Source organism: Piliocolobus tephrosceles, chromosome 9 (genome assembly GCF_002776525.5).
Source record: "Piliocolobus tephrosceles isolate RC106 chromosome 9, ASM277652v3, whole genome shotgun sequence".
NCBI classification, from domain to species: Eukaryota; Metazoa; Chordata; class Mammalia; order Primates; family Cercopithecidae; genus Piliocolobus; species Piliocolobus tephrosceles.
In genome coordinates, this window is record NC_045442.1 from 66,418,277 (window position 1) to 66,444,704 (window position 26,428).

Consider the following 26,428-nt stretch of genomic DNA (forward strand, 5'->3'; position numbering starts at 1 on the left):
CATGGTAAAACCCCATCTCTACAAAAATTAACTGGGCATTATGGCACACAACTGTATTCCCAGCTACTTGGGAAACTGAGGCAGGAGGATTGCTTGAGCCTGAGAGGTGGAGGTTGCAGTGAGCCAAGATTGTGCCATTGCATTCCAACCTGGGTGACAGTGAGACCCTGCCTCAAAAAAAAAAAAAAAAAAAAAAAGGAAAAAAAAAAAAAAGACAAACCAAAGGCTGGCAAGGATGTGGAAAAATTGAACCACTCCAACATTGCTGTTGGGAATGTAAAATTGGACCATAACTCTAGAAAATTTGGTACCTTCTGAAAAAATATGCATCTATCATGTGACTCAGCAATTACACTGCTAGAGATCTGAGAGAAATGAAAATGTTTTATGTCGACATGAAAACATGTACAAAAATGTTCACTGCGGCTGTATTTGTAATGGCCAAACACTGGATCAGCCCAGACATCCTTCAACAGGTAAAACATATACATATCATAGAAAGTACTCAGCAATAAAAAGGAATGAATAAAAAGAATGAAACATTGATATATGCGGCAACTTGAAGGAATACCAGGAAATTACACTGAGTGAAAAGCCAATCCCAAAAGGTTACCTACTGTATGATTCCATTTATATAATATTCTTGAAATGACAAAATCATAGAAAGATGGAGGACAGATTAGTGGTTGCCAGGGGTTAAGGATGGTGGTGTGGGGAAGACAGGAGGGAGGTGGGTACGGCTATAAAAGGGCAACATGAGAGATCTTGTGGTGTCGAAACTGTTCAGTATCTTATAGGACACATAAGCTTACATAGGTGATTAAACGATAGAATTGTAAATTATATAGAATACATCATAGAAATATTCATTAATAAAAGTGAAACTAGGAAGTTTGAATACGATTGGTAGATTATATCAAAGTAAATGTCCTGGTTGTTATACTATAGTTCTACAAAGTGTTACTTTTAGGGGAAACAGGGTAAGGTATACAGAATTATTTGAATTATCTCTGAATTATTTTTAGAACTACATGTGAATCTATATTCACTCCAGCCTGGGTGACAGAGTGAGACCCTGTCTCAAAAAAAAAAAAAACTGAATGTGTGCTACATGCCATTACATGAATAATGTCTGTTTCACAGATGAGGGAACTGAAGTTGAGTGGTTGGTAACTGACTTAAGATTACAGAGCTAGTAAGAAGACGGGCTGGCATTCAAACTCTGGTTTGTTCAGCTGACAACTTAGAATATAATGTAAATGACTTAAGGGTTCAATTAGTTGACTGAAGAAGTAAAAAAAAAAAATATTAATATATAACTTCAAAGGGTGAGCAACATTGTGCTTTCAGCTAATGTGATATAAATTTAAAAGCTTTTGCTTTAGAATGGTATGCTAGGACTTAGGTACTAGAGCATAGTATCAAGAGTACTATAAATATAAGGGGTTTCTTTTTTTGTCTAATAATTATACATTTGAATTATAAGATTATCAACAGAAAACAAACACCAAAAAGTACCCATACCTACTTAATGTTGGCTTCAGATTAAAATAAAAATATCCTAAACCAAGTTTCAGCAAAATAATTTTATTTCCTAACATATGGTAACATACACATCCAATATGTGCTCCCCTTGCACATCTATTCACAAGTGACTTCCAAATGACAACTGCTTTGATATTTAAGCATGTGTTAAAAGTTATCTTAGTTGAGATTTGAAAAATGCTTTAGATGGATAACATTCTGAGTATGCTGGATTGGTCACAGCAGAATTTACTTTAGTTAGATGAGTTCTACAAATTTAAAGCTTTGAAAAGCTACTACTTTTACATCTAATACATCCAGATGAATACGATGCAGCAATATCAGCTTGTATTCCGGAGAAATCTCATTAGTTTTTCTGGTGATGGAACCACTTATCCACTGTATTCAGAGAAAAGAAAAACAAATTAGAATTCCTGCTAAGAATCAACATTACACCTAACATATAACAAAGACTAATATACTTGCTTTAATGAATTCTACTATGAATTACTTGAAAATGAATGGACATACATACAAAATTTCTCTACAGCACATGCAGGTGTTTTCTTTTGGGCTTCCTTATACTTCATGCTAATTGTATAGTGTGATTTTCAAACTTTTTTTTTTTTTTGAGACAAGGTCTCACTCTCTTGCCCAGAATGGAGTGCAGTAGCAGCAATCATGGCTTACTGCAACCTCCATCTTCCAGGTTCAAGCAATTCCCGTGCCTCAGTCTCCCTAGCAGCTGGCATTATAGACGTGTGCCAGCTAATTTTTGCATTTTTTTGTAGAGACAGGGTTTATCCATGTTGGCCAGGCTAGTCTAGAACTCCTGGGCTCGAGTGATCTGCCCACGTCAGCCTCCCAAAGTGATGGGATTACAGGCATGAGCCATCACACCCAGCCTTCAAATTTGTTTTTTTTTAAGAGGCAGAATCATTTTCTTACCAGAAAAATCTTACAGAGAATTCTGACATCTAAGGAGGAGAGAACTGTTTTCTGGGTGAAGCAGCCTGTGGCTAGATGGGAATGTGGAGATCAGCCCACTCAAGGTCCCCTCCAGCGTCCAGCAGGCACCTCCACGGAACTCAGAGGGGCACAGTGGGTCATGGTTTGGAAACTGCTATGATACAGTGTGGCACTAAAGGTGATATGTAGCAGCTCATTTTCCTTCCCATGCACACTACAGAATTCTAAAAACATTTCTCACTCTCTTCCCTCTCTTCCTGTGTATGTGATATGTTAAAAATATGTATGTGGCTGGGTGCAGTGGCTCATGCCTGTAATCCTAGCATTTTGGGAGGACAAGGTGGGTGGATCGCTAGCCTGGGTGACATGGCAAAACCCTGCCTGATTAGTGTTCAAGACCAGCCTGGTTTGAGACCAGCTTGGGCCACATGGCGAAACCCTATCTCTACAAAATATAAAAAAATTAGACAGGTATGGTGGCACGTGTCTCCAGTCCCAGCTATTTGGGAGGCTGAGATAAGAGAATCACTTTAACCTGGGGAGGTTGTGGGTACAGTGAGCTGTGATCACGCCCCTGCACTCCAGCCTGGGTGACAGAATGACAGCCTGGGTGAGTCTGTGTCAAAAAACAAGCCAGGTTCAGAAAGACAAATACCACATGATCTCATTTATATGTGGAATATAAAAAAGGTGAATTCATAGAGGTAGACAGTAGAATGGTGGTTGCCAGGAGCTGAAGGATGGGGAAAGGGCAGGCGATGGTCAAAGGGTACCAAGTTTTAGTTAGACAGAAGGAATAAGCTTTAGTGATCTATTGCACAGAACGATGACTGTAATGTCTATTTCAAAATTGCTAAGAGTAGATTTCAAATGTTTTCACCACACACCAAATAATGATTAAGTATGTGAGGTAATGATTTCTTAATTAGCTGGATTTAATCATTCCACATTGTAAACATATATCAAAACATCACACTGTATGCCATAAGTATATATAATTATCATTTGTCAACTAAAAATAAAAGTAACATAATTTTTCCATACATCTGTGTAATTTTTAATGAAATTTTACTGGAATAGAAATCTTACCGTCTGTTGGTACTGTGCAAGCAGATTCACAGGGTGGTGGTAACTAAAATATAAAATATTAAAATCTATTAGTCTAATCTCATTTTTTAAAAAGCCAAAAAGGTATACTGACAAAAATTTAAGAGAATCTGGACTATCCCAAATTGTAGGATCTAAACGTAATTTGTAATATATAGGAATAACAGAAAGTTTGCTCTACTGTTGAGATGCTAACAAATTCAAGCCTCTTGGATGGTGCAGTGGCTCATGCCCATGATCCCAGCACTTTGGGAGGCCGAGGTGGGTGGATCACAAGGTCAGGATTTCAAGACCAGCCTGGTCAACATGGTGAAACCCCGTCCCTACTAAAAATAAAATTATCTGGGCATGGTGGCAGGCGCCTATAATCCCAGCTGCTCAGGAGGCTGAGGCAGAGAACTGCTTGAACCTGGGAGGCGGAGGTTGCAGTGAGCCAGGATTGCGCCACTGCACTCCAGCCTGGGCGACAGAGTGAGACCCGTCTCAAAAAAAAAAAAAAAAAAATTCAGGCCTCTTGACTTTTTATGACATGGAGAATAATTAATACGAAAAAACCGATTTATGCATATATAACAATTTTATATACACACACATATTTATAAAATATGGGCAAAGTGTTCTCACTGAAAAATTATGATAGCTAACCACTGGCTTTTCCCTTACAATTTTTTTATCTCATTTATCTCAACTTTGTCAGGATTCATACATAAAGATAAATCTAAATGTACTGGTTTCATCATTAAATTGTCCTTTTTTCCTTCTTCTACCCCATTTAGAAGGCAATAAAAAAGTCAGACCTCATTTTCTTTTGTTTTCCTTATTTAGTATTATAAATGAAAATAATTTAAGATGATCTCGTTCAATCTTTTGGTTAATCCAAATCAAATAATTAAAAATAGTACAAAAGCAAAATTCTTGCTTTGACGGATGCTTTTACTACCTCACATGAAAGCCTTTCTTAGGTTACAAATCATTCCTGCAATGGCACCTAAAACTTGATACCTTCCTCAGTCCTTGCTAGAACCAAGTAAGTAAATTCCCATTGGTTCTTTTGTGGAAATGGCTTATGATGGGTCATAGGCACACAGGTTACTTGGTACATTCTGGAACCATTTTGAGTTTTACAAATTTTACTACCATGCTATCTGTCCAACTTATGATTGATTAGAATCACTCCCTCAGCTTCTCCCTCAGTCAAATGGCCACGTGTATGTGTTTATGGTTTCTAATTTCAAGACTCCACACAGTAATATGTATACAAAAGGCACTCAAGTATTTGTTGAAACAAGTACTTCCTCTTCCCATTTAGCATCACAGTTTTTAGCAACCAGGTTTTTTTTTTTTTTAAGGAAACTTTTACATACAGCATCCACAATGGCTCTGGCAGCATCAGGATCACACTTGAAGGGGCTCTCAGACACAGTTGTATTCATGCTATTAAATAAAACAAAAGTAGTCATAAGACAAAATAACAAAAATTATCTCTTAAGAGTTAAAAATTGAGTTGAAAGTGGTTGACCAGGTGATACTCAAGTTTAGTTTAGTCAAAAGCTTTTTCACCTACATTTAACATTGTAATTATTTATTTTGGCAAGGCATGGCTATTCTTGTGATCAATTTTATTCAACCATCTTAACAAGTTTGGATTTAAGAAACTGAGATTGGGCCAGGCGCGGTGGCTCATGCCTGTAATTCCAGCACTTTGGGAGGCCAAGGCAGGCGGATCATGAGGTCAAGAGATTGAGACCATCCTGGCCAACATGGTGAAACCCCATCTCTACTAAAAATACAAAAATTAGCTGGGCGTGGTAGCGCGTGCCTGTAGTCCCAGCTACTTGGGAGGCTGAAACAGGAGGATCGCTCCAATCTGGAAGGCAGAGGTTGCAGTGAGCCGAGATCGTGCCACTGCACTCCAGCCTGGAGACAGAGCAAGACTTTGTCACAAAAAGAAAAGAGAAGAGAAGAGAGAAGGAAGGAAGGCAAACAAACTGAGATTGAATGCTTTGTAACTCTCACTGAAATAGCTGAGAAATGTGAATTAAAATGAGAAACATATCTTTCTTAATTGGAAAAATTAATGAAACAAAAAAAACCCAGTTCCTGTAGTGCTGGTGAGACATCTGAAACAGACACTTCTGGCAGGAGTCCTGGTTCAATCTTTCTGAAAAATAATTCTGTAAAATGTATCCAAAACCTTTTAAAAAGCTCATAGGTCTTGATAGAGAAATTCCACCTCTAAGAACCCAATCCAAGACTGAAACGGTAATTTACAAAAGTGTTTACCATATACTATTTCACCATTAATAACAGTGAAAAATTGCAAGTAACTAAAATGTCCAATAATAAGAAATGATTAAAAATAGTTTATCCTTCTTTGCAGGGGATTTAAAAATAAAAAATAAAAAGGTTTATCCATAAAACATATTATACAGAGATGGAATACTATATTATTAAAATATGATATTTCTAGACTGGGCATGGTGGCTCACATCTGTAGTCTAAGCGCTTTTGGAGGCTGAGGTGTGAGAGGATCACTTGAAGCCAGGAGGCCAAGATCAGTCTGGACAACATAGCAAGACACTGTCTCTACAACAAATTTAAAAATCATCTGGGAGTTGTGATTTGTGCCTGTAGTCCCCAGCTACTTGGGAGGCTGAGACAGAAGGATCACTTCTTTGAGGTTACAGTGAGCTATTACAGTAACATCGCACTTCAGCCTGGGTGAGAGACCCTGTCTCTAAAAAAAAAAATTATAGTTTTAATGACATGAGGAAATGCCTATTATATAGTGTTAAATTTTAAAAATCATAAGACAAGCCGTATATATAATACAATCCTAATTTGTTTTGTTTTTTTTAGCCCACTTTAGTCTAAAATATGGATCATATTTTAAAAATATTTTTTGTTTATCCATAGTTCAAGTTTTCCTATATATTAATCATTATAGTATTAACATAATATATACCCAATTAGAAATATTCCATCAAGGCCAGGCATGGTGGCTTACGCCTGTAATCCCACCACTTTGGGAGGCCAAGGCGGGTGGATCACGAAGTCAGGAGTTCGAGACCAGCCTGGTTAACATGGCAAAACCCTGTCTCTACTAAAAATACAAAAATTAGCCGGGCATGGTGGCATGCACCTGTAATCCCAGCTACTCGGGAGGCTGAGGCAGGAGAAACGCTTGAATCCGGGAGGTGGAGGTGGCAGTGAGCTGAGATAGTGCCATTGCACACCAGCCTGGGCAACAAGATCAAGACTCTGTCTCAAACAACAACAACAAAAAAGAAATACTCCATCAAAATGAAAAATGAATCATCTTTGCTTACCTGTTATTTAACATACACTAAGACCATTTTCATACAAATCGTTAAGATACCAAAAAATAGAGAAGTTAACTTAAAAGCCAAATCTTTTTCCTTTTTTTTTTTTCCCTTTTGCTCAGTTGCCCCAGCTGGAGTGCAGTGAGGCAATCACAACTCACTGCAGCCTTGATCTCCAAGGCTCAAGTGATCTTCCCACCTCAGCATTGCTACAGGCAAGCGCCACCAGGCCTGGCTAGTTTTTTTAATTTTTAGTAGAGATGAGGTCTCGTTATGTTGCCCCCACCAGTCTCCAGTTCCTGAGTTCAAGTGATCCTCCTGCCTCAGCCTCCTAAAGTGCTGGAATTACAGGAATGAGCCATAGTACCCAGCCAAATGCCAACTCTTAGGATTGTACAATTTTACACAAATATATATAACTCTTCTCCATTTTTCTTCTGTTTGAAGGACAGTGTTTTCATTTTATAGGACATTATCCTGACACAGAATAGAAGATTTCTGGGAGAATTATTTTTGTACATTAGCCTTTTCTCATACTCTCTCTCTTTTTTTTTTTCTTTTTGAGACCGAGTCTCACTCTGTCGCCCAGGCTGGAGTACAGTGGTAGGATCACGGCTCACTGCAGCTTCAACCTCCCCAGGCTCAGGTGATCCTCCTAACTCAGCCTCCTATGTAGCTGGGACTACAGGTGTGTACCACTATGCCCAGCTAATTTTTGTATTTTTTGTAGAGATAGGGGTTCTCCATGTTGTCCAGGCTGGTCTTCAACTCCTGGGCTCAAGTGATCCGTCCACCTTGGCTTCCCAAAGTGCTGGAATGACAGGTGTGAGCCACCGCACCCCGCCTTGTATCTCTTTTCTAAGGGAAAGTAACAGCACAGTGTCTTATGATTATTAAAACCTTTTCTGCAAGCTGGTCTGCTTTGTGTGTTAAACATGCAAAATGTTTACACTTACCAACTGATTCCTTTTCCATTCGTTTTCTTAGTCACTAATGCTTTCCAATGGTCATGAGTGCTTTTAATAATATCAACTGCAAAGTCCTATAATTTGAAGAGATTTGCATTACAATGATAAAAAGGTATTCTTTTCCTATTATCAACATTTCCCCAAAGCCTGATAATTTGTCTCTTCTGAATCATTTCCTTATTCTAACAATGGAAGAGAATATTAAAGTGAATAAACACCAAGACTGTGTTATGTTTCCAGACTTCTGTTTTATGAATCTTTAGATGGTAACAATATGGTTAAATTATAAGTCTCAATAGAAATGAGCCTAAAGCTACAGTTCTGAATGACATATTACCTTATCTTTAAATTCTGCATTAAAAGCAAACTCGTTTTCTGGTTTTCCATCAGGAACCTTATACCTTCTAAACCAGTCCACAGTAGCTTCCAAGTAGCCAGGTTTCAGCCGTTTGACATCATTGATATCTAAGAAGAGAAGAAGCATAAGATGACAGTGACAATGATTTTTTTAAAAAAGAAAGAGAATAAGCAGATTTCAAGATGCACAAATAATTACACATTCAACAAAAATTTCAAGTACTTATTTTGAAAGAGCTGTGGAATGACTTATCATGGAAGTTCAAGATAATGTTGGAGCGAAGCCCCTTGTTGAGAAGAGAAGCCATACATTGAAAGGAAATCATCTAGTGTCTCCGAATAGCTCTGACGTTAAGTACAGAGAACAATCAGTACAATAGTAATCTCTGTTAGGTAAGGGCAAACAGCTGGTGGCTACATAATGAAACAACCAGTTTGGCAAATGTAGATAATTCCTATGAGAAGTGTACAAGATACTGAAAAACACAGAGGTTATCTTTTTTTTTTTTTTTCGGAGACAGGGTCTCGCTCTGTCACCCAGGCTGGAATGCAGTGGCCCGAACAAGGCTCACTGCAGCCTTGACTACCAGAGCTCAGGTGATCCTCTCACCTCAGCCTCCTGAGTAGCTGGGACTATAAGCATGCACACGCCCAGCTAATTTTTAAATTTTTTGTAGAGATGGGGTCTTGTCATGTTACCCAGGCTGGTCTCAAACTCCTGGGCTCAAGCAATCCTCCTGCCTTGGCTTCCCAAAGCACTGGGATTACAGGTTTGAGGTACTATCCCTGGTCCACAGGCAGAGGCTATATGTCAGAGAATCACAACACTATTACGTACTAAAAGATAAGAAAAATAGATTAGATTGATATCCATTGTTGGGTTACGTATTAAATGTGACTAGACTTTGCTGGCTAGCACAGGCACTATATATAACAATACTTTAGTTCTGGCTGACAGAAAAGTGTACTGCTTAAAAAACTTTAAGTTTCTGTATAGCCATCAACAATGGCTAGCCTCAATGTCATCAAACTGCACTTTAAATAACAAACTCCTGCACAATGCAAGCAAACGGAGATACACATGCTAAAAAGTCAGTTAGGAAAAGTATTATGAGGAAGAGAAATACATTTGACAACAACAAAAGCTTATTTATATTTGTATAAGATAACATTGTTTCAATCCAATTTATTTATTTTTTTGAGATGGAGTCTCACTCTGTCTCCCAGGCTGGATCTCGGCTCACTGCAAGCTCCGCCTCCTGGGTTCACGCCATTCTCCTGCCTCAGCCTCCTGAGTAACTGGGACTACAGGTGCCCACCACCATGCCTGGCTAGTTTTTCTGTATTTTTAGTAGAGATGGGGTTTCACCGTGTTAGCCAGGATGGTCTTGATCTCCCAACCTCATGATCCACCTGCCTTGGCCTCCCAAAGTGCTGGGATTACAGGCGTGAGCCATTGCACCCAGCCGATTTATAATTCAATCCAATTTATAATCTGCATAAAGAATAGCATGCATTCTATTACGGAAACTTTACAGAATGCACTGGGCAATGTTTAAGCACTAGTAAATTTCAAAGAACTTATAATTTACATAAAATGTGTCACCTGATACAGAAATAATTTGGAAATTCAGAAATCCAACACGCAAATGTTGATGTTTTCCAATACCAGAAACCAATTCTCCATTTATTCAGAAACCAACTGGGTGCTCAGTAATTCAGTGTGATTCTGACACTATCTACCTGGAGTTAGCATCAGATCTCAAAGGTTAGGGGCCCAGTCTCACAAGACTGCGCCACTTCAGATGCCTCCTGTACTTCTGCCTGATCAGCTATAAATTGGAGGTTTTCATAATCCTCTCCCTAAGTTCCCTAATTTACTAAAATGATTCACAGAACTCAGGAAAACACTGAAGTTTAACATTTTGTTATACGCATGCAACTCAGGGATAGCAAATGGAAGAGATGCACAGGGCAAGCTAGAGGATGGACAATAGATACTGCCTTAGGTTGACATTAGGGAAAGCTGCATACTACTTGCACCATGGGACCAGCCACCCCAAGAAAGTTTTCAGGGTTCTAATAACCTGAACTGCAGGGAAATAATGCCTTAGTAAATGAGTGCTGACAGAGTGACGGGCTTGGCTTCACTAATCATGGCCACAGCATGCCAAGTTCTCTTGTATAAGAAGTACATTGGAAATGCAGGCACCGACCTACAGAACAGAGCCGTACCACCAAGTAGTGAACAGACGGTGTGAATGCACTCTCACCTTTCAAAACTGAAATGAAACGTTAAAGGATTGGCATTCTTCCAGTCCTTCTTCAATGAATTAACACAGATGCAAATATACATCACATCATTTTGAGGGAACATGCTCTCAAGGTGACTCTTATCACTGCTGACATTGACCTCCATCACCTGGCTGAGGCAGTGTTTGTCAAGTTTCTGTGCTGTAAAGTCATTCTCTCCTGTCCCTTACCCACATTGTACTCGTTGGAAGGAAGTCACCATGCACAGCTCACAATTAAGGACCTCCTTGAGAATGGAGTACCTACATAAATTATTTGGAATTCTTCTGCTTTGAGATTTATCTATTCTTCCTCATTTGTTTATTTATTCAATCATTTATTTATGGCAGTATAGACTCATGGATATTTATTTTATGTTCCAGGTTATATTAAAATACTACTTTATTTTCTTGCTCAAGGCAACTCCTATGTATGTACCCAAGAATAAAAACATAAGTCCACACAAAAACTTGTACAGGAATGTTCATGGCAGCATTACACAGTCAAAACAACCCAAACGTCCATCAACTGATGAATGGATAAACAAAATACAGTATATCCACACAATGGAATAATATTCAACCATAAAAAGGAGTACTGACAGATGCTACAATATGCAATATGGATGAACCTAGAAAACATTATACTAAGTGAAAGAAACCAGAAACAACAACAACAAATATCCACATATTATACCAGTCCATGTATGAGATACCTAGAATAGGTAGAAGAGGCAATTCCATAAAGACAAAAAGCAGATTAGTGGTTGCCAGGGCCTGGAGAGGAGGAAGGAATAGGGAATGATTTGAACTAGTGGTGATGGCTGCACAACCTTGTGAATGAATGAAATGTCACTGAAGTGTACACTTTCTTTAAAATGGTGAATTTTATGTTATGTAAATTTTACCACCAAAAAAAAAAGGGGGGGGAATGAAGTGCTGATACATGCTACAATATGGATGAATCCTGAAAACACTTATTTCACTAAGTGAAATAAACCAGACACAGAGGCCACCTATATGATGCCATTTATATGAAATGACAGCCTAGGCAAATCCATAGGCACAAAGTAGATCCGCAGTCACCTGGGACTGCAGGAAGCGGGACACAGAGTGATTGCCCATGGATACAGGATTTCCTTTTGGGCTGATGAAATGTTCTGCAATTAGAGAGTGGTGATGGTTGTACAACTTAGTGAATATACTAAGAACCACTGAATTGTACATTTTACAGTGGTGACTCTTTGATATGTGAGTATCTCAATTAAATGTTTTAAAATACATAAACATAGCAACTGAGTGCTGGTATGTGGGGAAGGAAAGGACAAAGAAACAGTAAGAACTTACCAGATTTTTTCTGTTCTGGAATGAAGGAGAAAGTGTACTTAGTTAATTACAAGTACAGTCATAGAAATAATGCTTGAACAGTGCTTTGTTCCTCCATCCTTTAATAGTTTGAAGGCATGGGCTTACAATTCTGTCATTACAGGTTAAGTTTGGTGGTGTTTATGAATTAATTAGAAAGACTTCAGACTCTTCAAATTTTCTTACCATTATAGTTGGCTGCATCAGGATCATCCACATTAATGGCAATGACTTTCCAGTCGGTTTCCCCTTCATCAATCATAGCCAATATGCCTAGAACTTTCACGCCAATTATTTCACCTCTTGCACATACCTGAGTCAATAGCCAAAGTCAGGACAACATTACAGAATGAAACTCTAGAAGACAGTTTTACTTGGCTAACAGGAAGTAAGAAAGAGGCCAAGTTCTTGTGAATTTACCTGGAGACTGTTCCTTTAAGCAAATTTAAAAAACCTAGGTAAGTAAATGTTTCATCAGTCCTATTAAAGTTGAAAACAGGACTTATAGGTCCTATTTTCTTCTAGGTCATAGGGAAACCAGTACATAGCTCAGGGTGATCAATGTTTTTTGCACTACCATTGATTATACTGAAGGATAAGTCCTCCATAGTCTCAAATATGTATCTTAATATGCTTTACCTTTTATTTTATAAAAGTCATTGAGTTAAGCAAGTTATATAATGACTTAAAAAGTTTATGACTTAAAAAACAAAATGAAAACTTTGTTTTTAGTTGTTTACTATTTCTCTAAGCCTGAGAGAGACATAAAGAAATAACTATAATCAGAATCTTAGAACAACCCTACTTGATGGAGGAATTACTACCATGAATCTCCAACTCAAGAGGTTATTTGGTTTGGGTCAATTTACTGATCATTCTAAATTGTTAGGCAAGGTTTGCCATGGATTGAGAGGGAATTTCCCTCCTGGTACCTTTCACCTATTGACTAATTATCCATCTTCTAAAGCAATGCAGAACATGTCCAGTTTTTCCAGATATATGTTCAATCATACATACACAGACACGTTTTTTTCCAGACTAGGTTTAAATGTACAAATTATAGTATACAAATGCTTAAAATGCAAGAGAAGCCTTTAATACCAAAGAGACATCATTATTTCACTAATATTCATCCATTTTATTCACAGTATTTTTTAAAGTATGAAATTTGGTATACTTCATTAATCTCTCAACACTAAAGAAAAAAATGTCACATTTCATTACCTTGCTTCCAATTTCACACACATCAATTGGGTCATTGTCACCACAACAGCCAGTATGTTTATCATTGTGCCCTGGGTCTTCCCAAGTCTGAAAAAAATAATACTTAGTGTATATCGTTCCCATACATACGGACAAAATGGATCATGTTGAGAATAACAGATAACAGCCTATGACTCTTCAGCTATTTTTCTTCATTGTTTTAGTTCTTTATTCGCATTTAAGAATCTTAACTACACACAATAGTTTCAATTAAATGTTGTAGCTCCTACTACACATATAATGCTAAATTTAAGCTTTAAAACAGATAATGATCCTATTTAAAACAAGCAAAAGTCAACTACTTAATAACTGAGACAACAGGGAAAACACAAATATAGACCAAAACGTTTACTTTAAAGATGTGTGGTTTTAGGCCGGGGAGGCTGAGGCGAGTGGATCACCTCAAGTCAGGAGTTCGAGACCAGCCTAGTCAATACGATGAAACCCTGTATATACTAAAAATATAAAAATTAGCCAGGCGTGGTGGTGAATGCCTGTAATACCAGCTACTTGGGAGGCTGCGGCAGGAGAATCGCTTGAACCCAGGAAGCAGCAGTTGCAGTGAGCCTAGATCATGCCACTGCACTCCAACCTGGGCAACAGAGCGAGGCTCCATCTCAAAGAAAAAAAAAAAAACAAACAAAATAAAACACACAAAAATGTGTGTGTGTGTGTGTGTGTGTTTTCCTTTTCCTTTCTTTTCTTTTCTTTTTTTTTTTTTTTTGTAGAGACAGGGTCTCACTATGTTGCCCAGGCTGGTCTCAAACTCCTGGGCTCTAGTCATACTCCCACCTTGCTGTCCCAAAGTATGGGATTACAGGCATAAGCCACTGTACCTGGTCTTAGATTTTCTTTATAATAAATTCCCAAAACAGAAGTAGGTAGGCAATAATAGTAAGACAGAAAGGTTATGTTCTTTTTCTTTTTTGAGACAGTCTTGCTCTGTCGCTCAGACTGGATGGAGCGCAGTGGCGCAATCTTGGCTCACTGCAACCTCTGCCTCCCATGTTCAAGCAATTCTCCTGTCTCAGCCTCCTGAGTCGCTGAGATTACAGGCATACGCCACCACACCTGGCTAATTTTTGTATTTTTAGTAGAGATGGGGTTTCGCCATGTTGGCCAGACTGGTCTCAAACTCCTGACCTCAGGTGATCCTCCCACCTTGGCCTCCCAAAGTGCTGGGATTACAGGTATGAGCCAGCACACCCAGCCAAAAGGTTATGTTCTGATGTTAAAAGTATCATCACTGACCAGGAGTCAAGACTGAAAAGTTTAATCAGGATTTTCTGGAGCTTTACATGACTGGTTTTCTTTCCTTTCTAAATTGTAAGCCAGAGTCCTTGCAGAACATCTCACAAAAGAACTGATAGCCTGTGCTAGCCAGGATGTTAGGTTTAAAATGTAGCTGTTGCTATTGGTTCTTTTTTCCTCCAACTGGAACACATTACTTGGATTTTTTGGCTATTCAGCTAGAGTAAAAGTAAAAAGCTAAATGAGAAGGGGGATAAAGGAAGACCACATCTAACAAATCCAACATTAAGAAAGCAAAATCCAATCCACAGAATAGTAAGTATTTCAGCAATGTTCTCCTACAAGGATGATATATCAAGGCTGAATACTATTAATAAATCAATTGAGGCTGGGTGTGGTGGCTCATGCCTGTAATCCCAGCACTTTGAGAGGCCAAGGCAGGCGGATGACAAGGTCAGGAGTTTGAGACCAGTCTGGCCAATATAGTGAAACCCTATCTCTAATAAAAATACAAAAAAATTAGCTGGGCATGGTGGCGGGTGCCTGTAATCCCAGCTACTCAGGAGGCTAGGGCAAGAGAATCACTTGAAACCGGGAGGCAGAGGTTGCAGTGAGCCAAGATTGCGCCACCGCACTCCAGCCCGGGCAACAGTGCGAGATTCCGTCTCAAAAATAACAACAACAACAAAAATCAATTAAAGTATAAGGTGAAACACTGTAATTAAGACAAATGACTTTGTGCTTACCTAACAAGCCAGATGGGTCAGACCTATGTTCTACTATGTTATAGGTTGTTTCATAGTAGGTTCCATTTAACAGACTTCATTGTTAATAAAAACAAACCATTTATCAACAAATTAAACTGAATGTTTATTTAGTGCCTCAGCATTAAATTTTAAGTGCCGCAGCACTGGCCTAGCCGAACCAGAATTAAATAGATGTCATTTACTCATTATGGACAAGATCCTAGTGATTCTTCACTCAAATATTAAATAAGAACCTGCTACATACATTGTGCCAGGAATAAATTGGTAAACAACCCTTCTCAAAGGGTTGACTATTTAAGAAAACAGGATCCCCTCATTACTTTACCACAAAGAGCTTGACCTGAAGAAGAGGGAATCAAGACTCTAAACATAAAAGTCAGCAGTTATGAGAGCTTGTGTGTGCAGTTATGTTAAGTGCTTTATTTTTTGAAATAACCATACCACCTACATACTGTGAATAGCTCAGGGAGGCGATATTAACGTCTCAAGGAGAAAGAAAGGGACGCAAGTTAGGTAAGCTAGGAAGTGGCCATCTTGGGATTTGAACTCTGGTCTGTCTGGTGCCAAAAATCAGTGCTTTTGACTACTACCATACACTCTTTCTTGACTGAACAGACTTGCAACTCAGTCTGTAGAGAATTTATATAGCTTACAACCAGTCCAAAAAAGAAAAAAAATATTTCAGAAAAGAATAAACGTTCAAATCTGAATTTAAACATTGTAAATATTTACCTTTCAGTTTATCTTGAAAATAAGTTATTTAAGGAAGCATTCAAATGAGTTAATTATCTCTTCTTATGTTTTTAAAATCTACCATAGAAAAAACTCTCCACAGGTATTCAAATCTTTTTTACTAATAGCAGTAAGTTAATATTTAGTAAGTTAAAAAGCACATTGTCAGCAGTTGTATGAAGACATACCTGAGGGATGGCACCATAGTTCCAGATATATCCTTTGTATGGGAACAAATTCGCAACATAGCGAAGTTTTCCTTTTTTCACATCTTGTTTAATGGGGTTTAAAGGGTCCTTTGTAGCAATCTGAAATAAAAAATTTCAAATCGTTGCATATTTGGATGTGAAATACTATTCAAATAAGGATCTGAGGAAATGAATTATGGTATCTATGTTCCCTAATTCCACTTTAATGATATATTTCATCCCTAACAATTTTATAATTGAACTAAGGTGCTTCCATAATCAGCCACTAAGTGGAAAGGTTATGTGAGGTATAAAGGAACTATCAAGAAGGGAAAAAGAACATTTACTAATTCTAGAAAGCAAAGACTAAAATTACCTGGAATAAATTCTAATGTTTGAGTAATAAAAATATCGTAATTTTTATTAAAAGGGCAAAATAAACACTATCCAATTTTATTTTCCTTTACAGAATTTAAAATTATTCAAATACTCGGGTATTTATTACACACAAAAAATGTGATTACTGTAAAAGAGCATGTGGTATAAAATATGTTATAAATATCCATAACAAAAAGGCAATGATGGTAGGTATCGTCAGAAAGAAACTAACACCATGCAACTGAAATTCCAATGAGAGTATCTGTGGCTGGGGTGACTAAGGAGGGGTCAGTGATGGGCTTACAGAGAGTAAGAGGAGAAAAAGTAATTCTAGGTTTTGGGAACATCGGAAGCAGAGATATTGGGAAGAAAAGTTTGGGGCATATTTGTAAACAGTTGAGTTTAGCTGGAGCCCAAAGGGAAGACTGCTGGCAATGGGAGACACAACTAGAAAACAGACTAGGACCAGATGGAGAAAAACCTTGGAGTTTAGATGGTTCATCCTTGATCAAGTCAGTGTGACTAGATCAAAACCAATATCCTAAGTCTGACTCAAATGTAAAGTGAAATATTACCTCCATTTTTGCATTAGACCAGCGTGGCACTTCAACTACCATGTGGAACACATCCTGAAAAAACAGAGAAAGTGAGATGGTCACAGGGGCCAATCTGTTATTTGAGGGAGCATGAACTATTTCTTCCAAAGTCAAACTGTTCATTGTATCAGATCTTTGAAGTCAATTGGATTTTCAACAAAATGCATCAAAAAAAAAAGAGAATGATAGATGAAGAAATAATGCAATTAAAGGAAAATATTCACTATAGAATCCAGGTGGTCAGTATATGATTGCTTACTGTATAGTTCTTCTCAATTTTTATTTACTTCTAAATTTTTTGTAGAGACAAGCTCTTACTATGTTGCCCAGGCTGGTCTCAAACTCCTGGCCTCAAGTGATCCTCCTGTCTCTACCTCCCAAAGTGCTGGGATCACAGGTGTGAGCCATCTCGCCCAGCCAACTTAACCATATAAATCTTTTAACTTTTCTGTATGCTTTAAGTGTTTCAGAATAAAAATTGACAGTGGAAAGAATGTTCCTAGGAAGGAAACAGTTCTTAAATAAACATAACAGAACCTGTATCTCTGAAGAAGACCATCTTCAAAACACTCTCCAAAGGCCAGTGTTACTTCCTTCAGAGACACTGCAATTACTCAAAATGTTTTCAGAGCTTCCATTTCAGAGATGGTTTATAAGACAAACCCCAAGTCAGCCTAATTACTTGATCATCCTTTAGTTTATAAGGCGAACCCCTGTCAGCCTAATTACTTGGTCATACTTTAGTTTTAGCATCAAACAAAACTCATCAGCTTCATTATCCATATTATTCTCCCAATTTGGCTGTTTTTAGAAATAAAGCCCCCTTCAAAAGGACTTTGACTTTGAAGATAAGAGAATATGCTCTAAAAATATTTTAATCAATGATAGTTCTATTGTAATTGGCTTATAGCCTTAAATTGACTACTATAAAATGGATATATTCAGGGAGTAAATTCCCAGATGTGCAGTTTAAAAACATAATGAAAAACAAACCATACTTTGCCAACCCATTTTGCACACTGGAGTTAAATATGGCATAGGTTCTTTAAACTTGAGCTTTAATTATTCAGAATACTATTTTTTTTCAAGGAATAGAACTTTAACTGCAGTTTTTCAGTTTTCAGCCTCTACGAAGGGCACAGATGAAGCTAAATCTGTAATAACTGCTTTCTGTCACCCAGGCTGGAACGCAGTGGCATAATCTTGGCTTACTGCAACCTCCCCCTCCTGGGTTCAAGTGATTCTCCTGTCTCAGCCTCCCAAGTAGCTGGGATTACACAGGGGCGTGCCACTACACCTGGCTAATTTTTGTATTTTTAGTAGAGATGGAATTTCACCATGTTGGCAGGCTGGTCTCAAACTCCTGACCTCAGGTGATCCACCGGCCTCGGCTTCCCAAAGTGCTGGGATTACAGGTGTGAGCCACCGCACCTGGCCTGCAGTTATGCTTATAAAATGTTCTTTTTTTTTTTTTGAGACAGGGTCTCACTCTGCCACCCAGGCTGGAGTGCAGTGGCATGAGCTTGACTCACTGAAGCCTCAACCACCCTGGCTCAAGCAATCTTCCCATCTCAGCCTCCTGAGTAGCTGGAGCTACAGGTGCACGCCACCACATCCAGCTAAGATAGATAGATAAAAGATAGATATACATATATATTATATATTATATATATTATATATATATATAAAAAAAATTTTTTTTGGTAGAGATGGAGTTTTGCCATGTTACCCAGACTGGTAAAGTACATTTTAAGAACTTAACTTAAAATGAAAATCACTTGGTTACACCACTCTTTAGAATTACTTCTTTGCTACTTTCCATCAAAACACAGGAACTGATAGCCACAAGGGAATAAGTCAAAGGTTTCAAGTCAATAATTACCTTGCTGCGACCAAGCAGAAAAACTACACTGATTTCAATTCAAAAGTGTAAAACTTCTGTCATCTTAAGTTCCTGCTGAAACCATGGAAGACTAAAGCATCCATGGGTTTCTGCATCAAGCCTCCTGACACCTCACCTACACAGTACAACATAAAAACCAAAAGAATGGCGATATTACTTAAATCTAGGACTGAAGAAACTGCTCTATCCCTGTATCCCTCTAAAATAACTAGATGGTTTAGAAAATGTAACCCTGATTGTTCATCCTGGGTAGAAAACCTCAGAACTAATCTTTGACTACATTTCACCTTGCCCACTAAGTTTTCAAGAGTTTTGTCCACTTCTCAGGCGTAAAAATGAGATGTGTAGGTCTGTGAAAAGATCAAGTCGGGGCTTTCGGTTTTCAGTAGCAGTACCCTAAAGATTCACAAGATGGAGCTGTTATGACATGAAAGATCAACTGAAGAGCTCGCCAAGATTAGCTGTTAATTTTGTTAAAACGCCACCAGGCCAGGCGCGGTGGCTCACGCCTGTAACCCCAGCACTTTGGAAGGCCGAGGCGAGTGATCACCTGAGGTAGGGAGTTCAAGACCAGCCTGACCAACATGAAGAAACCCTGTCTCTACTAAATATATAAAAATTAGCCAGTCATAATGAGGCATTCCTGTAATCCCAGTTACTTGGGAAGGCTGAGGCAGGAGAATTGCTTGAACCTGGGAGGCGGAGGTTGCAGTGAGCCGAGATCGCCCCATTGTACTCCACCTTGGGCAACAAGAGCAAAACTACGTCTCAAAAAAAAAAAAAAAAAGCCACCAAATGAATACATTGCTTCAAGAAAGATATAGCAAATAGAGCTGAAATAACTAATTCAAAGTTTAGAAACTATATTGTACACTTAATAGTAGTAAATGACAAATATGTATAGACTCTCAAAACAGTATTATCTAATAACATAAATCTACATAATTAATGGGAAGGAAAGAAATAACAAGGAAGAAAACATCCTTCAGAAAATGGTGAGAGAATTCTATGGCGAACAAAAGCCTGAAGGTCTGGTGCTTTCTAGAAATATAGCTGGGTGAGGCCGGGCGTGGTGGCTCACACCTATAATCCCAGCACTTTGGGAGGCCAAGGTGGGCAGATTACGTGGTCAGGAGATTGAGACCATCCTGGCTAACACGGTGAAAACCCATCTCCACTAAAAACGCAAAAAAATTAGCCGGACGTAGTGGCGGGCGCCTGTAGTCCCAGCTACTCGGGAGGCTGAGGCAGGAGAATGGCGTGAACCTGGGAGGCAGAGGTTGCAGTGAACCGAGATCACACCACTGCAATCCAGCCTAGGCAACAGAGCAAGACTCCATCTCAAAAGGAAAAAAAAAAAAAAAAGAAGAAATTAGCTGGGCAAAAACAGCAGGGAGTACCTGCAAAAGCCAGAGTCAATTCATTGATTTTTTTCAACAAATATTTTTTGTGGACCACCAGGATGTGCCAGTTACTTTTCCAGGCTCTGAAGACTAGCAATGAACAAAATAAAAGTTATTTTAACTCCCAAAGAGTTGAAATTCCAAATCAACTGCTGGTAGCATTGGTGGTGGTTCAGGGGTAGAATTCTCGCCTGCTAAATCAGGTACTCCAGCTTGTAGGCCTCATGCTACAGCTTGGGGTGAGTGACTCATCTGTAAAAATCAATGTTTAGCACACTTTCAAATTCATATAGATGCTGTAGTAATACTTGTCTCAGCCAGGCGTGGCAACTCATACCTATAATCCTAGCACTTTGGGAGGCAGAGGCAGGAGGACTGCTTGAGGCCAAGAGTTCAAGACCAATCTGACCAACATAGCAAGACCCGTCTCTTAAAAAAAAAAATTTAAAAAGACAGAGAGACGAGGTCTCACTCTGTCACCCAGACTGGAGTACAGTGATGCAATCATAGCTCACTACAGCCTCCAACTCCTGGTCTCAAGCAATCCTCCTGCTTCAGCCTCCTGAGTAGCTGGGCCTACAGGTGTGCACCACCACACCTGGCTAATTGTTTTTTAATTATGTTTTTGGAGGTGAAGTCAGGATATGTTGAGCGGGCTGGTCTCTAATTCCTAACCTCAAGCGATCTTCCCGTCTATGCCTCCCTAGTGGCTGGAATTACAGGCGCCAGCCATCCTGCCCAGCTCTGTACTTATAAGGAGGGGGTGTCCCACATACTTCAGCAGGAATTACTACTAAAGAACAACTTTCTTGTAGACATCCTGGCTAATAATTCAGAGTTGCCACTAGGTGAACAACAGTGATATTTAGGATTTTTCAGGGCAACTGATATGAGAAGTTCAATGAATTTTATCGCAACTCCGTTGCTATAAAAACTATTACTGTTTTTATGCGTTTTAATGATTCCAATATTCATGCACTTAAAAAATAGCGATTTTAAGAAATTTAGTACTACTCAGTTACAAATTCATTCCTTCTTCTTTAATCCCAAATGGTTTCAACTGTTACTTAGCTGGATCTTGGATTTACTATCTTGTTACCCCCATTGTTAGGACTTCCCAGAATTCCATCCTCCAATCCTACCATGCTTTGGAGTCTCAGTCATTGGTCTGGCATCAGAGCTCTCAGCTCTCTGTTAACGGCTTCAGAAAAGAAGGAAGTTAAGTCTCCCTAAAGGGATGATTTTGGTAAACCCAATAATTACCTTGCTGATAAACCAGTGGGGGATATGGGAAAAGGCCAACTATAACTTTAGCTCTGACTTCCCAAAGTCAGAAATATAACTGTCTATTTCAGGCCAGGTATGGTGGCTTGTGCCTATAAACCCAGCACTTTGGGAGGCTGAGGCAGGAGGATCGCTTGAGGCCAGGAGTTCAAGACCAGCCTGAGCAACATAGACCCTGTCTCTACAAAAAAATAAAAGTCTATTTCACTTCCCAGATTTATAGTCATTTTATCAAGTAGTCAAGATGTTACAACAAAATGTTAAAGCTGTCCAGATTCTAAGGAAATTGGCAACTCAACAAGTCTACATTGTATCACTCCATTAATCAAAAAGATTTAAAATAAAAATGTTTCAGGAATAGAAGAAATATCTCCTATATCTTGGTTAAGCTTATAACTTCACTAATTAAACAGGAATATTAATTACAGTAATACGGTGAGAGCCAGTCTCATCTCCAAACTGGTTAGAGTCTTGTGGACCAAGTCAGTAGTCTGACAAGTCATTTACTAATGAACAGGCTATGGCCATTTGGTAGGCTGTTATTACTAACGCAGTTAAGTACATATATAGGGAACATGCTCTTAATTTAATTACATCTCATCTTTAAATCTTAGCAGTTAAGTTCAGTGTGTCCTTATTGAGACTTATTTCTTATTTATTTATTTTATTTCATGTTTTGAGGCAGAGTTTCGCTCTTGTTGCCCAGGCTGGAATGCAATGATGCAATCTTGGCTCACCGCAACCTCAGTCTCCTGGGTTCAAGCGATTCTCCTGCCTCAGCCTCCTGAGTAGCTAGGATTACAGGCATGCACCACCACACCCAGCTAATTTGTGTATTTTTAGTAGAGATGGGGTTTCTCCATGTTGGTCAAGCTGGTCTCAAACTCCCGACCTCAGGTGATCTGCCCACCTCGGCCTCCCAAACTGTTGGGATTACAGGCATGAGCCACCGCGCCTGGCATTGAGACTTATTTCTAATCCTGGATTTGGTAAATTCGATGAACTATACTACAGAATTACACCAAGTGGCTGACATTAGCATTTTCAAGTTGACTCACTGTGTGTTTCTCTAGATAACTTCAGAAATCTAGTAAATACCAGGCTTAGAAAGAAACACAAAAATCACCCTCTGGTACCACCACTCTTATTTATTTATTTATTTTGAGACAGAGTCTTACCTGTCACCCAGGCTGAAGTGCAATGGCACGATCTCAGCTGACTGCAACCTGCGTCTCCAGGGCTCAAGCGATCCTCCTACCTCAGCCCTCCTGGACCACAGGCACCTGCCACCACACCCAGCTAAATTTTTTTTTTCTCTTTTTTTTGGTAAAGACAGGGTTTCACCATGTTGCTGAGGCTGGTCTTGAACTCCTGAGCTCAAGTAATTCATCTACCTAGGCCCCCCAGAGTGCTAGAATTATGGGCATGAGCCACGGCACCTAGCCCACCCTCCGTTTTTAAATTTTTATTGTTTTGCAATAAAATTTGGAGAAAAAACAGTAGAGGTGGAGAGAATTTTCTTCTAAATTTATCTAGAGAATAAACATACAGCAAGAAGCTAATCCAAACCAAACTTTACCATTTTTTTTTTTTTTTAACTTCTAGACTAGTTTTGGAGTATAAAATCCCTATCAGAAGAGCTCATGTAGTTAAAAAGAAAATGTTCCATCTCCATAAAGATGCTTTCGAAAAGGTATACCAGATTTCATCATTTCCAACAATACTTTACCTTATTCACTGCTCACCAAATGACAATGGCTCTTAACTCTGTTCTGGCTACGTTGGTAATATGATTCTAGAAGGATATACTCTAATTTGTTAAAAGTATATGGATACCTGAAATATTTCATCAACAGTGACAGAAGTCTATTTGAGAAGCTATCAGAAAGAAATATGATGACCGAAGGTCACACTGTTGTGCCCTTTATTCACTTAGAATTGTGACTTAGTAAAGAAAGACATGACTTACACCAACCCAAAAAACATTTGCTCAACAAATTGTGTTAAGATTCCAAGGGAGATCATTAACTTATTAAAGAGATTAAAACACATACACACAAAACTTTTAGAAATACTCATTTGTTTTCCAGTTACATAGATCTTCTACTCATTGCAGCTCAAACAAATGCCTGTATTTGCTACCACACACTACCATATGTACCTATGTAGAGCAATAACTTAATTTGTCATGTCATAATTAAGAATAAGCTGCTGGCTGGGTGTGGTAGCTCATGCCTGTAATCCCACCACTTTGAGAGCTGAGGTGGGTGGATTGTTCGAGCTCAGGAGTTCGGGACCAGCCAAAGTCTGTCTCTACCAATACAAAAAAATTAGCCAGGTACAGTGGTGCGCACCTGTAGTCTCAGCTACTCAGGAGGTTGAGGTGGGAGGATTGCTCAAGCCCAGGAGGTAGAGGCTGCAGTGAGCCAAGATCATGCCACTGCACTCCAGCCTGGGTGACAGAGTGAGACCCTGTCTTAAAAAAAAAAAAAAAAGGAAGAAAAAGCTGCTATTTTTGTTATTTTTTCTTTTCAGATAAGCTTTATGATGACTACATTTTGAAAACAGATATTCTAAGCATAATCTGTTTATATTAATGTCTTTATAAAATCAAGCACAAGGGTCTGCATTTCCAGTTGTCAAACTTTTCTGTTTTGCAATGACTAACAATTTTGACCATGGAAACGTTCCCAAGAAAAATGCATTTATGCCAAATTGTAGATAATATTCTTTTAAGTTTCTGAAGCATCAATCTGTTTGATTAGAGGCTTGACTTTCTTTCAGAAGGGAAAAAAAGAAACACATATTCCATATTTATATATGCTTCTATATGCTCCTAACAATCACCTGAAAAAAATAGAACCCTACATTGTCAGAATTAGAATTTAACATGAAAGTTTAAGATACGGAATAGAAAAATAAAAAATATCTGATTTCCAAAACTAAAAAATCGGGTCATGATATTTGAGCACTTTAAGATTTACAGAAAGCTTTTATCTACCCAGTGTTTCATACTGTTTATACCATGTTTTGGAAAATTTCTGGTATCTCAGAAGTTTTATGTTAGAAGATACTCTGAGCTATAGGTGCTTTTATATTTGATCCTAAAATTGATCCAGAGCAAAGGACATCCCTGCAATTTAAAAATATCCAGTGAGCCCTTGCCTTTACCTTCTCTACCCACTGGATTTGGAAATAATCAAAGCAGGGTACCCAAGTTAAAAGATTTCCCAGAACTGACTGGACTGATTACCTAACGGCACATGCCAAACTGAATAGCCACATTAAAAGGTCCAGATATGGGTTGGGCACAGTGGCTCACGCCTGCAACCCCAGCACTTTTGGAGACTGAGGTGGGCAGATCGCTTGAACCCAGGAATTTGAGACCAGCCTGGGCAACATAGGGAAACCCTATCTCTACAAAAAAAATAGAAAAATTAGCTGGGCGTGGTGGTATGTGCCTGTGGTCCCAGCTATTCAGGAGGCTGGGGCAGGAGGATCACTTGTGCCTGGGAGGTATAAGCTGCAGTAAACCACGATCATGCCACTGCACTCCAACCTGGGTCAACCTGGTTGACAAAGTGAGACCCTGTCTCAAAAAAAAAAAAAAAAAAGGTCTGATATGGATATGACTCCTTGGACATTTTTCCTTAGTGGAGCTGACTGAGCTGTGTTAAAGGTACATGCTCACTTGATCATGACATTCCCTCATTATCATCCCTCAGACGACTGACCACATTAGGAATAAAGTCCAAGGCCAAGCCCATGAGAATGTATTCATGTAAAATTCATCACAATGGATTTTTTTTTATAAAAAAGAAAGAAAATCACACTCTAACGAATCAAGTTAATCAGATTTTTTTTAAGGGCTATAATCCAAAATGATGTCCACCACACCTTTATTTGTGTTTCAAACAAGTAACTTCCTTAAAAACAAAACAAAAGAATTCTTTCCGGCCTGTCAGACAGGAAGGCTTCTGCCCAAGGTCCACTGAGGTCTAGACCACTGGTAAAATCCAGAGTCATAAGAGCTTGTGCTTTTGAGCTGGGACAGGGCAGGCCAAGGGCAGAGTCTTCATTTGAGTAATCCACTTTATAGACACAACCAGTCCCTTATAAGACTTCAGTGTCCCTGAGTAATCTAAGTGAACACATTTAACAGGACACCAAAATGTAGCTTGTTTCCTATTTTGGAGTAACTTGAAGCAGCAATAAGAGTAGGTACCAAAACATCTATGATCATTCTGGTCCTTGGTAGGAATACAATCACTTATGAACACTGGGAAAACAGCTCTATGTCAAGAAAATGTTTTCTTCCTGTAGCACACCTGTATGCCAGGGTATTATCAATAAACTTAGGGTCATCATTTTATACCTCTTCATTGCTCAAAATGGTCTGAGATGCTACCGTATGGTATACATACTATAATACAACAAGCAGATAATTCAAGACTACCCAATGGGGCCAATTCAAGAGGGAAGGATTCTGCAGTTTATATCAACTCCCAGGAAATCAGATGTAACAAATTCAAGTTTCTGAATAAATACAATGCTGATACTCCCACAGGAAAAACACATGCCAATTAGAGGTCCCTCCTGTATTTGTGGCACATAATTGGCCTGGGGCTGTTCGCTCCATTGCCTCCAATTGGAGTCTTACCCAGGAAGGCTCCTCGGAAGCAGTGCAAAATTTAGAATTTCTGGCAGTACAGAACTGCAGCAAACTTCCTGGTAGAAGTGCAATGAATTTGTCTATTTC

General features: G+C 38.8%; 1 protein-coding gene across 1 annotated transcript in view; it reads right to left on the bottom strand.

The window, feature by feature from the left end:
- Positions 1-1,571: 1,571 nt before the first annotated feature.
- The window catches only part of PPA1 (inorganic pyrophosphatase 1), a 29,575-nt gene continuing 4,718 nt past the window's right edge, over positions 1,572-26,428 (bottom strand). The window contains exons 3-11 of the mRNA XM_023205031.2: positions 17,059-17,112; positions 16,106-16,225; positions 13,129-13,215; positions 12,091-12,217; positions 8,229-8,356; positions 7,880-7,965; positions 4,965-5,034; positions 3,583-3,625; positions 1,572-1,923 (exon numbers count right to left, since the gene is read on the bottom strand). Of these exons, the coding sequence (XP_023060799.1) occupies positions 1,892-1,923; positions 3,583-3,625; positions 4,965-5,034; positions 7,880-7,965; positions 8,229-8,356; positions 12,091-12,217; positions 13,129-13,215; positions 16,106-16,225; positions 17,059-17,112 (747 nt within the window). The 3' untranslated portion in view covers positions 1,572-1,891. The remainder of the gene's footprint in view (positions 1,924-3,582; positions 3,626-4,964; positions 5,035-7,879; positions 7,966-8,228; positions 8,357-12,090; positions 12,218-13,128; positions 13,216-16,105; positions 16,226-17,058; positions 17,113-26,428) is intronic.